The sequence below is a fragment of the Trachypithecus francoisi genome, unplaced genomic scaffold, assembly GCF_009764315.1.
Source record: "Trachypithecus francoisi isolate TF-2019V2 unplaced genomic scaffold, Tfra_2.0 Lachesis_group8, whole genome shotgun sequence".
NCBI classification, from domain to species: Eukaryota; Metazoa; Chordata; class Mammalia; order Primates; family Cercopithecidae; genus Trachypithecus; species Trachypithecus francoisi.
Window position 1 is genome coordinate 55,900,654 of NW_022681473.1, and position 14,290 is coordinate 55,914,943.

At 42.2% G+C, this 14,290-nt stretch overlaps 1 protein-coding gene across 2 annotated transcripts in view; it reads right to left on the reverse strand.

The window, feature by feature from the left end:
• Window positions 1-14,290, reverse strand: part of IPO7 (importin 7) — a 64,590-nt gene that overhangs the window by 34,309 nt on the left and 15,991 nt on the right. Inside the window, exons 2-4 of one of the 2 annotated variants that reach the window (XM_033208175.1) lie at window positions 9,985-10,066; window positions 4,540-4,693; window positions 2,745-2,903 (exon numbers count right to left, since the gene is read on the reverse strand). In XM_033208175.1, the coding sequence (XP_033064066.1) occupies window positions 2,745-2,903; window positions 4,540-4,693; window positions 9,985-10,066 (395 nt within the window). The remainder of the gene's footprint in view (window positions 1-2,744; window positions 2,904-4,539; window positions 4,694-9,984; window positions 10,067-14,290) is intronic. The other variant, XM_033208176.1, reaches the window with a different exon arrangement.

Below are 14,290 nucleotides of genomic sequence, written 5' to 3' on the forward strand. Positions count from 1 at the left end.
GCTGGGATTACAGGCTTGAGCCACTCCGCCCGGCCGGCAGCCTAAATTTGTAAAATACAGATTACTGATTATAGAAATCATTATTCTAAGAGCCACAGCTTATCTTTCTGGAATAGATACTATCAAAACAGCTTTAACTTGGTTTTCCATAGCACATCCCAGTTGTATTTATTGGTACCCCTCTTCCTTAAGAGAGAAAATATAAAGAATTGAGTGAGTACATTTTAAAATGATAATGGGAGACTCTTTTTTAAAGCTAGATTTTTTTTCCTATCAGTTGAAATGAGTAACAAAGTAAATCATCAGGAATAAAAAATACAAAAAGGAATGTTCACATTAACAATGACTGCTAAAGCTATTAACACAATCTACTGACAAATTATTTCAAATATTACTTTAATGTGCTAAGAAATTATACCTAGCATATATTTTAAACGTTTATCTATACCTTCGAGTTGATAAAATAGTAACAATTCACAAAAGAAAGCCATTTGTACTCTCCAATCTGATTATACAAACTACAATTATACACAAAATTCCCTTTAAACACTAACTAATATGATGCAGCTCTCTCTATTTATGCATCACAGGTCTATCACCCACCCTAAGAGACTTTAAATACTTGTTCTGCATCAGATATTCTCTCCTACCTCCCTCAATACCCTGAATAGTGGACTGGGAGTTGAGTGGTACTAGTTGTTAATCTAAGCTAATGAGTAAAAAATTACGGTACCAAACTTATTACTACCCTGTAAGACCTGAACATTCCTGAAAGTATGAAAATATGACACTAATAAAATTCTACTACCACAAGGCTGTGATGTGTCAAACTGGAGAACCATACTCACAGAAAATCCTTAAATACTAGTCTTATCACTATTCTGTTAAAAAAAAATTTCAGTGGTTCTTAGTATCTAAAAGATCACATCCAAATTTCCCATTCTGGCATTCAAAACCCTCTTTAACATGGTCCCAATTTACCAGTACAAAATTATTCCCAACCTCTCACTGGAAATTATCAATACCATTAAGCAGTCTCCTCACTACCCACTAAAGACAGGTTCTCACATTTCCGTCTCTTTCTTTGTTCATACCACTCCATATGGTGTGACACGCCTTCCTCTTCATATGTTCTTTGTGTTCCTTCAACTGACAAGCATTTCCTGAGATCTATGCTCCTGAGGACCACCACAAATTCCAATTTTTCCATAAATTTTCTTGGAACTGCTTCAGTCCACACAGATCCCTTGTGAACACCTTGTGCTTCACAACGAAACACTGGCTGAAAATGAACCAATGATGTAGCAGCCTCCTGTATCTCCCATTTAAAAATCCCTGTCATGGCCAGGCGCGGTGGCTCAAGCCTGTAATCCCAGCACTTTGGGAGGCCGAGACCGGCGGATCACAAGGTCAGGATATCGAGACCATCCTGGCTAACACAGTGAAACCCCGTCTCTACTAAAAAATACAAAAAACTAGCTGGGCGAGGTGGCGGGCGCTTGTAGTCCCAGCTACTCAGGAGGCTGAGGCAGGAGAATGGCGTAAACCCGGGAGGCGGAGCTTGCAGGGAGCTGAGATCCGGCCACTGCACTCCAGCCTGGGTGACAGAGCGAGATTCTGTCTCAAAAAAAAAGAAAAAAAAAAAAAAATCCCTGTCATATTCCCTCCTGCTAAGATTATGGGACAGGAGGGACTTGAACCTCCTCAATGATATTGACAGCTTATTGCTTTTATTCTCTCCAATTTTACTCACTCAGACTAAACTGTAACAGAACTGTAACAGCTGGAACATTCCTTAGCAGGAAGATGGGTATCTGGTGGGAACACAAGAAAACACCAGTACCAATGCTGTAAATGGTATTGTTTCTCTCCTGCTCAGAGAACAAAAGCAGCAGTTCATCAGTCACTTTGAGATGGGACCCAAAGAGGGTATTGGAGGCTAACTACAAGTCCTAGAATTAGAGGGCTCACAATGGCATCTGTGTAGCTGTTAGGACTGGCAATAAAGTCACCATCATGGTATAAAATTCTTCCTTATGCCTTCCTCATAATTTCCCATCAAACCTTTTCAAGGGCCTATCAACTATAGACTTAAAAAACTCCTTCAACATGTGGCTTACCACTCTCAGTGCTATACTTCAACTTTCCAGGTTAGATCTTTTTTTCCTGATCCCCAAAACAAGATCTAAAATAACCACTTGGCCTAAAATCTTTTTTTCCTAATACTAATGACATATATGAACTATAATCTGCTTAAATATGCCAACAATGAAATAGGTGAGTGTGAATCCCCCAAAACACACTGATTAAAGAAGATCACATGAAATTCCAATGAATTCTTAAAGAATCAGAGGGAGGTTCCTAAATTGAGATAAAAACTCAAAGAAAAAAAGCCACAAGTAATAAAGAGCTTTAATCCTCAATGTATTCTGATCACCTTCACATTTTAGAAAACTTATCTGAAGGACTTTTATCAGCATGTATTGAGGAGCCCAGCTTTAGAGATAACTTAGTTTTTGAATAGGTAAAGAGACAATGATTAAGAAAAAAGGGCACAAGGAGTTTCTTAATAGAATAAAGAAACTGCAGAGTTAGAATGCTACTTCAAAAAGAAGATAATAAATTGAAATTACCATATAATTCACTAATTTTATTATCGATAATTTCACATGTTCAAACTGGCTTAAATTTTCCCAACTTTTCCTACTTCTCAAAGCTCTACAGGAATTGAAAGAAACACTTACTCATAATTTTTCACAAGCTGATAAAGGCAAAGAAGAATTCCTAGCCAACAAGCACTGTTATCGGACTGAAGATAAAAGCCAATTTTGTCCACAATGGCAGTCCAGCGGCTTGGATAATCATGTTTGATGATGTGATGAATGCATGTAGTAAGCTGTACCCTGAAAGCCAAAAATAAACAGTAAGGAAAAAATCCTAACTAGGTAAGATTTTGCTAACTCATAGAAAGGAAAATAGCATTTAGACAAAATCTGATTTCAAAATAACCCATGTGGGCCGGGCGCGGTGGCTCAAGTCTGTAATCCCAGCACTTTGGGAGGCTGAGGCGGGCGGATCACGAGGTCAGGAGATCGAGACCATCCTGGCTAACACGGTGAAACCCCATCTCTACTAAAAAAATACAAAAAACTAGCCGGGCGAGGTGGCGGGCATCTGTAGTCCCAGCTACTCGGGAGGCTGAGGCAGGAGAATAGCATGAACCCGGGAGGCGGAGCTTGCAGGGAGCTGAGATCCGGCCACTGCACCCCAGTCTGGGTAACAGAGCGAGACTCCGTCTCAAAAAAAAAAAAAAACAAAAAAAAAACAAAAAAAAACACCCCATGTGATGTTAGATGTACACAGAATATATATGATTCAGAAAAGTCACTGAGCAAAACAAAACCCAACAAATGTTACAAATACAGGTGTTTTATTTTTCATTCCTATCATCAATAAACAAGTTTTATTATTTAAGAACATCAATTAGGCTAGGTGTGGTGGCTCACGCCTGTAATCAAAGCACTTTGGGAGGCCCAGGCGGCAGATCACAAGGTCAAGGGATCAAGACCATCCTGGCCAACATGGTGAAACCCCATCTCTACCAAAAACACAAAAACTAGCTGGGCCTGGTGGTGCATGCTTGTAATCCCAGTTACTCAGGGTGCTGAGGTCACTCTGCCCGGCCCACAAGTTTTATATGAAGTTTTTGGTTTCATCAATGTGTAATCAAACCGTAGTAAGAAAATAAATTACAGGACAGGCATGGTGGCTCACATCTGTAATCCCAGAAGTTTGGGAGGCCTAGGCAGGTGGATCATTTGAAGTCAGGAGTTCCAGACCAGCGTGGCCAACATGGTAAAACCTTGTCTCTACTAAAAATACAAAAATTAGCCAGGGATGCTGGTGCACGCCTGTAATTCCAGCTACTCGGGAGACTGAGGCAGGAGGATTGCTTGATCCTGGGAGGCAGAGGAGTGAGCCGAGATTGCACTACCTCAGTCCAGCCTGGGCGACAGAGCAAGATTCAATCTCAAAAAAAAAAAAAAAAAAAAAAAAGACTAAGGCATTCTCCTATAATAGCATTTGTTGGGTAAGTTTTCTGCTACAAAAAAAAAAAAAAAAAAAACAGGGCTATATGTTCTGAAAAGACCTCAAAAGCCCCCAGAAAAACAAAACACAGGCCGGGTGTGGTGGCTCACTCTGTAATGCCAGCACTTTGTGAGGCCAAGGCAGTTGGATCATGAGGTCAGGAGATCGAGACCATCCTCACCAACATGGTGAAACCCCGTCTCTACTAAAACTACAAAAATTAGCTGGGCGTGGTGCTGTGTGCCTGTAATCCCAGCTACTCGGGAGCTGAGAGGCAGGAAAATCGCTTGAACCCAGGAGGCAGAGGTTACAGTGAGCAAGGATCGCGCCACTGCACTCCAGCCTGGCCACAGAGAGGGAGTCCATTTCAAAAAAACAAAAACAAACAAAAAACAAAAAACCCTGAAAGTTACATCCCTGCAGAAATGGGTAAATTTTAAAAACACATACCTGATGAGCTCAGGAGAATGGATAATGGCTTCTACAATATTTTCTCGAATACAATGGCGATCTTCTTCTGGAATAGTATAAGGGGATATATCCCCTGGTGCTGTTTCTCGATCAGGCCAATACTGTGTTATCATATTTTTCAAATAGATAACACCTAAAATACAGATCAGTTTGACAAAAGAATGTTTACTGTGAAAGTACTGTGAAAATCCCTTAAGTGTTCATACTTAAAGTATTTTTCAGACCACTGTTTGTAAAGCTATGCTTTCATTAACAAAATACTACATTAAATTATTTTTAAAGTTGATAATGCACAAATTGAACACTCAGTTACAGCAATCATGCACAAAGTTATTACTAATCACATAGCGTAAGAAAATTCTGCAAATAACCCCAGAGAAAACTGGTTTTTTTTAACGTCACAACACTTTTTACCCTGTTTTCTATAGGAGAGTTAAATTAAATCAAGTCAGTTTTCTAAATGAAGCCTCTCAAGACAAAACCATCATACACACCCCAACATAGCTTCTACAACTCATCACACAAAGGTAATAAAAAAACCAATTCTTATCACAGAAAAATCATAGCATACAAAGGTTCTTAATCTATAAATTTAAGTATTTCAATCCCATACCACTTCAAATTCAAATTATGTTATGGGAGAATTTACTGTGTTCAGAAATTACAGATTACTATTTTTCCGTCAGTTATCATACTGCTACCTTCGCACATTGCTATTTGACAAGTTAACAAACTGATGAAGTGGCAAAATCTAGGTTGCTAGCAATGCTTTTTACCCAGCACTTTCAGAGACAGGGGGACAACAGAATCACAAATGTGTAAGATGTACTGTAAAGGGAAACTGTCCAAAATTAATTCTTAAATTCTGCAAAACACTGGATCGTCTCTAATTAGCAATTCTTATCTCGAGTCCTGTACTTATTTGAACAAGGATAACCGACAGAACTGGGATTTTTATATTCTAGTTTGCTTTAATTTAGGAATTAAATATTTGATCTTACAGTATTTCAAATAGATTAAGACTATATATTAAAATACCCCTCAACGAAGTATTTTTTTTTTTTGAAACGGAGTCTCGCTCTGTCGCCCAGGCTGGAGTGAAGTGGCCAGATCTCAGCTCCCTGCAAGCTCCGCCTCCAGGGTTTATGCCATTCTCCTGCCTCAGCCTCCCGAGCAGCTGGGACTACAGGTGCCCGCCACCACGCCCGGCTAGTTTTTTGTTTCACCGTATCAGCCAGGATGGTCTCAATCTGCAGACCTCGTGATCCGCCCGCCTCGGCCTCCCAAAGTGCTGGGATTACAGGCTTGAGCCACCGCGCCCGGCCTCAACAAGGTATTTTTATGAGACGGAGTCTCGCTCTGTCGCCAGGCTGGAGTGCAGTAGTGCGATCTTGGCTCACTGCAACCTCTGACTCCCTGGTTCAAGCGATTCTCCTTGCCTCAGCCTCCCGAGTAGCTGGGATAACAGACATGCACCACCATGCCTAGCTAATTTTTGTATTTTTAGTAGAGACGGGTTTTCACCATGTTGGCCAGGATGGTGTCGATCTCCTGACCTTGTGATCTGCCCGCTCTGGCCTCCCAAAGTGCTGGGATTATAGGCGTGAGCCAACATTTTAAGATAAACTACACCTACGATAAAGAGTCAAATAGGACCAACAAAATCCAGGTTATTACTACTACAGAATTTTGGTTCTTTTTCTCCAAAACAGAACAGAGACCAACATTAAGACCACACAACAGTCCTAATGTCTCTGGATGCAATCTCTGAATATTTCCATTCTGAGTAAAGAATGGGATATATATGCTTATGTGATTTGGAATGATAAACATTTTTTGCCCCAACAAAACAGAACTTGGTACTGCACTGTAAGGATCTCATGATTCAGTCTACTCTAGCCAGAATAGATACTCTAGCAAAGACAGAATGAACTAATCATTCGAAATCTAGCAGATGAAACCACCATATGCCATGCACTACAGAATCTCATTCAATTATTCCAAGAACATAATTTTTTTTTTCTTTTCTGAGAGAGGGTCTCAAGTCTGTTGCCCAGACTGGAGTACAATGGCATAATCTCGGCTCAGCACAACCTCCATCTTCCAGGTTCAAGCAATTCTTCTGCCTCCACCTCCCCAGTAGCTGAGATTACAGGTGCATGCCACTACCACCTGGCTAATTTTTTTGTATTTTTAGTAGAGACAGGGTTTCACCATGTTGACCAGGCTGGTCTTGAACTCCTTACTTCAAATGATCCACCTTCCTTGGCCTTCCAAAGTGCTGGGATTACAGGTGTGAGCCACCATGGCTGGCCCCAAATATATAATTTTTAAATTAGTGATATTTTAAATTTTTTGACCAATTCCAGAGTTTAACTGCTTCCAATTGTGTACACACTAAAACAATTTCCTAGTGTAATTTATTTTTCTAATACACATAACCAAGTCTCTAGAATTTATTAATATCACTCACTCCTAAAGGCCACTTAACTGCATAGTAAAATTTTGGATCTAAAGGCAGATTCTTATCTAAAAATGGGAAAATGTAAACTTTACTAGTAAAAGATAAATGAGACTTGAATATATATAAAAAAGAAACAAGACCAGGCACAGCGGCTCATGTCTTTGATCCCAGCACTTTGGGAGGCTCAGGCGAGAGGATCACTTGAGGCCAGGAATTCAAGACCAGCCTAGAGGCTAGGCGTGGAGACTAAGGCCTGTAAATCTCAATACTTTGGAAGCTGAAACCAGCCTGGGCAAGACAGGGAGACCCCGTCTCTACCAAAAAAAAAAAAGACCAGCCTCAGCAACATAGTGAGACTCCATCTCTAAAAAATAAAATAATTAAGATGGGTGTAGTGACACATGCCTGTAGCCCCAGATGTTTGGGACGCTAAAACAGAAAGATTACTTGAGCCCAGGAGTTTGGAGATTCAGTGAGCTATAACTGAGTCACTGCACCCCAGCCTGGGCAAGGATCAAGACCCTGAGGAAGAAAGGAAATGGAGGAAGGGAAGGAGGGAAGAGAGGAAGGGAAGGAGGGAAGGAGGGAAGGAGGGAAGGAGGGAAGGAGGGAGGGAAGGAAGGAAGGAAGGAAGGAAGGAAGGAAGGAAAGGAAAGGAAAGGGAAGGAGACAATAAAAATTATTACCCTTTTCTATTAAATTTAGAAATATTTTCAAAAAGATTTACTGCTGACCTGGGAGTTCAGTCACTTACACAAAAATGTTTGCTTTTAAAAAAGTCATGGCCAGGAATGGTGGCTCACGCCCATAAACCTAGAACTTTGGAAGGCCCAGGCAGGCAGATCGCTTGAGCTCACGTTTTGAGACCAGCCTGGACAATAGGGCAGGACCCCATCTCTACAAAAAAATACAGTTAGTGGGGCATGGTGGTGCTGTCTATAGTCCCAGCTACTCAGGAGGCTGAGGTGGGAGGATAGCTTGAGCCTGGGAGGCAGAGATTGCAGTGAGTCAAGATGGAGCTACTGAATTCTAGCTTGGGCATTATAGCCAGTTTGTCTAAAAAAAAAAAAAATGAATCCTATCTGCCTAGCAAAGTCCAGGATATTTAATTAATTAATTTACAGTGATAAACAATTTAAATTAATTTATTTCCTGAGTACCTACACTGTACTAGGCAACATTTTAGGCACTGAAAATGAAAATACACTGTTGGCCGGGCGCGGTGGCTCAAGCCTGTAATCCCACCACTTTGGGAGGCCGAGACGGGCGGATCACGAGGTCAGGAGATCGAGACCATCCTGGCTAACGCGGTGAAACCCCGTTTCTACTAAAAAAAAAAAAAAAAAAAAAAAAAACTAGCTGGGCGAGGTGGCCGGCACCTGTAGTCCCAGCTACTCAGGAGGCTGAGGCAGGAGAATGGCGTAAACCCGGGAGGCGGAGCTTGCAGTGAGCTGGGATCCGGCCACTTCACTCCAGCCTGGGTGACAGAGCTAGACTCCTTCTCAAAAAAAAAAGAAAATACACTGTTAACAAAACAGACCTGAGACTAAATTCTATTTCTAAAAATTGAAACAGTGACCATCCTGGCAAACACGGTGAAACCCCATCTCCACTAAAAAATACAAAAAATTAGCCGGGCGTGGTGGCGGTCACCTGTAGTCCTAGCTACTTGGGAGGCTGAGGCAAGAGAATGGTGTGAATCCGGGAGGCAGAGCTTGCAGTGAGCGGAGACCTCACCACTGCACTCCAGCCTGGGAGACAGAGCGAGACTTCGTCTCAAAAAAAAGAATCTGAAGACTGGAACTACGTAAAGAAAAGGGAAATGCTTAGTATACAACATTAAGTGAAACAAGGAAAACAATTTTTTTTTTGAGGCGGAGTCTCACTCTGTCACCCAGGCTGGAGTGCAATGGCGCGATCTAGGCTCACTGCAAGCTCCGCCTCCCGGGTTCACGCCATTCTCCTCCCTCAGCCTCCCAAGTAGCTGGGACTACAGGTGCCCGCCAATTTTTTGTATTTTTAGTGGAGACGGGTTTCACCGTGTTAGCCAGGATGGTCACTATCTCCTGACCTCGTGATCCACCGCCTCGGCCTCCCAAAGTGGTGGGATTACAGGCTGCGCCACCGCACACGGCCCCAACAAAATTTTCAACAAAATAGGTACAGGGGAAAAGAACAGCAAGAAATAACGCAAAAATGTAATATGTTTTTCTAGAATGATGAAATTATTGGTACTTTATATTTCCCATAACAAAATTATTACATCTGCAAATAAATTAAGAAGAAATGAAAAGGCTAGGCGTGGTGGCTCACGCCTGTAATCCCAGCTACTCGGGAGACTAAGGCAGAAGAATCGCTTGAACCTGGGAGGCAGAGGTTGCAGTGACCCGAATTCGCACTGCTGACTCCAGCCTGGACGACAGGGTGAGACTATCTCAAAAGAAAAAAAAAAAAAAAGAAAAGAAATTTAAAATGTAAATTCCATTATTTTTTACAGATTAACATAATATTCAGAAACGTATGCCACATTTTCAGACTACTTGATACTGAGGGAAGTGGCTCAATATGTTGAACAGGAACTAAAAATAGCATAATACTTTTTTTTTTAAACTGTTAAAGTGATAAAAGCAAAAAGGTGTTAAGAGATGACTATATAAACAAACAAGTTTGAGTCTTGTTTGAATCACTCATCAGGGAAGGACTCTAAAAATACATAGAACCTTTTAATAAACCCCATCAATTTCTATTTGAAGCTTCTTTTTTAATTCAACTAAATATAAAATTATTCCTTTAAACTCTGCCACCAGATATCAAGGTACCTGATGTTAGCTGTAAACACTGAAGGTAAATTACCTGGGGGGAAAAATTGCCAAATGGCCATCCCAAGATACTTCTGCTGTTTGATTATGAACCTTTTAAACAATAGATTACATACACTCAAAATAATTTAGGAAACTTGCCTGCCTGTCTCACAGGTAAATCCAGCTGTTCCGACATAGTAATCTGGAGCAGTGTTGAGACAAAATTCAGAGACTTGTGTGCCTACGAAGAAAAAAAGTCCATTTTACATTTCTGCAAATAAGTGTACTTTAAAATAACAGATCAAAGAGGCTTCAATACATTTCCATTGCTTGGCTCACACAAAAGGCTCTTCATAACTGGTTCCAGCCTTATTTCTCATCACTCCCTTATACTGAACTTTAAGGAATTTAATGACTTAATTCCTAAAACTTTTTGGATGTCTGCATTTGCCTGTATACCACTGCACTTCCCATTTATCTCGACTAGCATTCTTTTTTCTTTAATTTTTGAGACGGAGTCTGACTCTCACCCAGGCTGGAGTGCAGTGACGCAATCTCAGCTCACTGCAACCTTTGCCTCCCAGGTTCAAGCGATTCTCCTGTCTTAGCCTCCTGAGTAGCTGAGACTACAGGTGCGCACGACCACACCTGGCTAATTTTTTTGTTGTTGTTTTTTGAGACAGAGTCTCACTCTGCCGCCCCAAGGCCAGAGTGGAGTGGCGCAATCTGAGCTCGCTGCAACCTCCACCTCCTGGGTTCAAGCGATTCTCCTGCCTCAGCCTCCTGAGTAGCTGGAACTAGTGCCACCATGCCCAGCTAATTTTTTGTATTTTTTTAGTAGAGATGGGGTTTCACTGTATTGGCCAGGCTGGTCTCGAACTCCTGACCTTGTGATCTGCCTGCCTTGTCCTCCCAAAGTGCAGGGATTACAGGTGTGAGCCACTGTGCCCGGCCCTAATGTTTTATATTTTTAGTAGAGTTGGAGTTTCACCATATTGGCCAGGCTGGTCTCGAACTCCTGACCTCGTTATCCACCCTCCTCGACCTCCGAAAGTACTGGGGTTACAGGTGTGAGTCGTTGCGTCTGACCCCCAGCGAGCATTCTTTTTTTTTTTTGAGACAGAGTCTCGCTCTGTTGCCGCGGCTGGAGTGCAGTGGCATGATCTCGGCTTGCTACAACCTCCGCCTCCTGGGTTCAAGCGATTCTTCTGCCTCAGCCTCCCAAGTGGATGGGGCTACAGGTGTGCACCACTATGCTTGGCTAATTTTTGTATTTTTAATAGAGACAGGGTTTCACCATATTGGCCAGGCTGGTCTCGAACTCCTGACTGTGTGATCTGCCGCCTTGGCCTCCCTAAGTGTTGGGATTACAGGCGTGAGCCACCATGCCAGGCCCTCCAACTAGCATTCTTAACCTACACTGGTGACAGCAGCTCAATAACAATATCCTCTGTGATACTTGTTTCCTCTTTCAAGTAATTTCTCCATAGAAACATTTCATTAAATGGCCAGACACATATGAAATCAATAAAAATGAACAGTTTGGTCCAGGCATGGTGGCTCCGGGAGGCCGAGGTGGGCGGACTGCAATGAATAGTTTGGGGGTAGTTTCCAAGGTGGCGATAGTGTTATTTCTTGATATGACTGCTGTTTTATACAAGTGTGCTCAGTTTGTGAAAACTGTACCTTTATGACCACCTTTGTGGATACATGTTACATTTGAAAAGAAAGTTAAAAATCAATAGCTTTGAACATACAATAAAAGAATACAGACTATATGATCATAATGTAATAAATACATTTATATGAATATGCAATAGAATTTCCCACATTTTAAATTTTTTAAATTTTCCACTTTTTACATTATACACCTGGATCACTTTCACTAACAGTACAAAAAGGTTACATATTCCTAAATTTGTCATATTTGCTTCTGATTTTTTTTTTTTTAATTTTTTGTTTGCTTTGTTGTTGTTAGAGATCAGGTCTCGCTATGTTGCCCAGGCTGGTCCTAAACTGCTGGGCTAGGCTCAAGAGCTCCTGCCTTAGTCTCCTAAAGTGCTGGGATCACAGGCATGAGCCACCACACCTAGCCTGCTTCTCAGTTAAAGAACTGAACATTTTATCTTGAAATGATGGGCAAAACAATCTTTTTAAAATGAACATTCAAGTTAAATCTCTTCTTGTATATTTTCTCAGTTTCATTCTCCTTTGTCTCAATATAACCACCACTTACAATGTCATCTTTTAGCTCCATGTTCACATGAACAATATTCTGATCTGTATTTTAGTATATTCTTTTGTTTGTTTTTTGAGACGGAATTTCACTTTTATCACCCAGGCTGGAGTGCAACGGTGCAATCTCGGCTCACTGCAACCTCCGCCTACCAGGTTCAAGCGATTCTCCTGCCTCAGCCTCCAGAGTAGCTGGGATTACAGCACGTCCAGCTAATTTTTTGTTTTTTTAGTAGAGATGGGGTTTCACCATGTTGGCCAGGCTGGTCTCAAACTTCTGACTGCAGGTGATCCACCCGCCTCGGCCTCCCAAAGTGCTGGGATTACAAGCATGCATGAGCCACCCGTTCCCAGCTATTTCAGTATCTTCTTACAGACTTTACCCCATTCTGCAAACACATTCTTATAGAGAATTTTCCAGCTGGGTGCAGTGGCTCATGCCTGTAATCCCAGCACTTTGGGAGGTTGAGGCGGGCAGATCACCTGAGTCCAGAAGTTCGAGACCAGCCTGACCAAAATGGTGAAACCCCGTCTCTACTAAAAATATAAAAATTAGCCAGGTTCATGCCTGTAATCCCAGCTACGTGGGAGGTTGAAGTGTGAGAATGGCTTGAACCCCAGAGGCAGAGGTTCCATCGAGCCAAGATAAGGCCACTGTACTCTATCCAGCCTGGGTGACAGAGGCTCTGTCTCAAGAAAAAAAGGGGAAAAAAAAAACAAAAAAAACCACACAAAGACTGGGTGCAGTGGCTTACGTCTGAAATCCCAGCACTCTGGAAGGCTGAGGTGGCTGGATCACTTGAGGCCAGGAGTTCAAGACCAGCCTAGCCAACGAGGTGAAACACCATCTCTACTAAAAATACAAAAATCAGGCCGGGTGCGGAGGATCATGCCTGTAATCCCAGCACTTTGGGAAGCCACAGTGGGTGGATCACTTGAGTTCAAGCCTAGCCTGGCCAACATGGTGGAACACTGTCTCTAATAAAAATACAAAAATTAGCCGACTGTGGTGGCGCATGCCTGTAATCCCAGCTACTCAGGAGGATGAGGCAGGAGAGTCACTTGAACCCAGGATGCAGAGGTTGCAGTGAGCTGAGATCCCGCTACTGTACTCCAGCCTGGGCGACAGAGCGAGACTGTGTCTCGGGAAAAAAAAAAAAAAGCCAGGCATGGTGGCTCATGCCTGTAATTCTAACACTTTGGGAGGCCGAGGCAGGTGGATCACCTGAGGTCAGGAGTTCGAGACCAGCCTGGCCAACATGGCGAAACCCCGTCTCTATTAAAAATACAAAAATTAGCCAGGCTTGGTGGCAGGCACCTGTAATCCCAGCTACTCAGGAAGCTGAGGCACAAGAATGGCTTGAACCCGGGGGGCAGAGATTGCGGTAAGCCGAGATAGCGCCACTTTACTCCAGCCTAGGCAAAAGAGCGAGACTCGGTCTCAAAAAAAAAAAAAAATTTTCCATTGAATATAAAAAATTATTTCACGTTAGAATCTAGACTTTATTCTTTCAATCACTCCAAAAATTACTTATTTAGGTGTTTGTGATATAAGACATTATGCCAGGAGCTGAGACTACAGGGTTGAATATGACAACCAGGCTCTATGACCTCATAGCAACTTACAGTGTTGTCAAGAAACGCAAGATAATCAAATAGATAATTGCAATAAAGTACAATAGGATATAATTGCAATAAAATACAGTCGGCGCCCCCATACCTGTGGGTTCCAAATCCATGAATTCAACCAACCACAGATGAAAAATATTTGGGGGAAAAATTTTTAAATAACAATACAATAGGCCGGGCTCGGTGGCTCAAGCCTGTAACCCTAGCACTTTGGGAGGCCGAGACGGGCAGATCACGAGGTCAGGAGATCGAGACCATCCTGGCTAACAAGGTGAAACCCCGTCTCTACTAAAAAAAAAAAAAAAACTAGCTGGGCGAGGTGGCGGGCGCCTGTAGTCCCAGCTACTCAGGAGGCTGAGGCAGGAGAATGGCGTAAACCCGGGAGGCGGAGCTTGCAGTGAGCTGAGATCTGGCCACTGCACTCCAGCCTGGGCGATAGAGCGAGACTCCGCCTCAACAACAACAACAACAAAAAAATACAATAAAAATAATACAAACTTAATAATACAAGTACAGCAACTATTTACATAGCACTTACATTGTATTGGGTATTAAAAGCAATCTAGAAATGATTTAAAGTGTTCAGGGGGATGTGCACGGG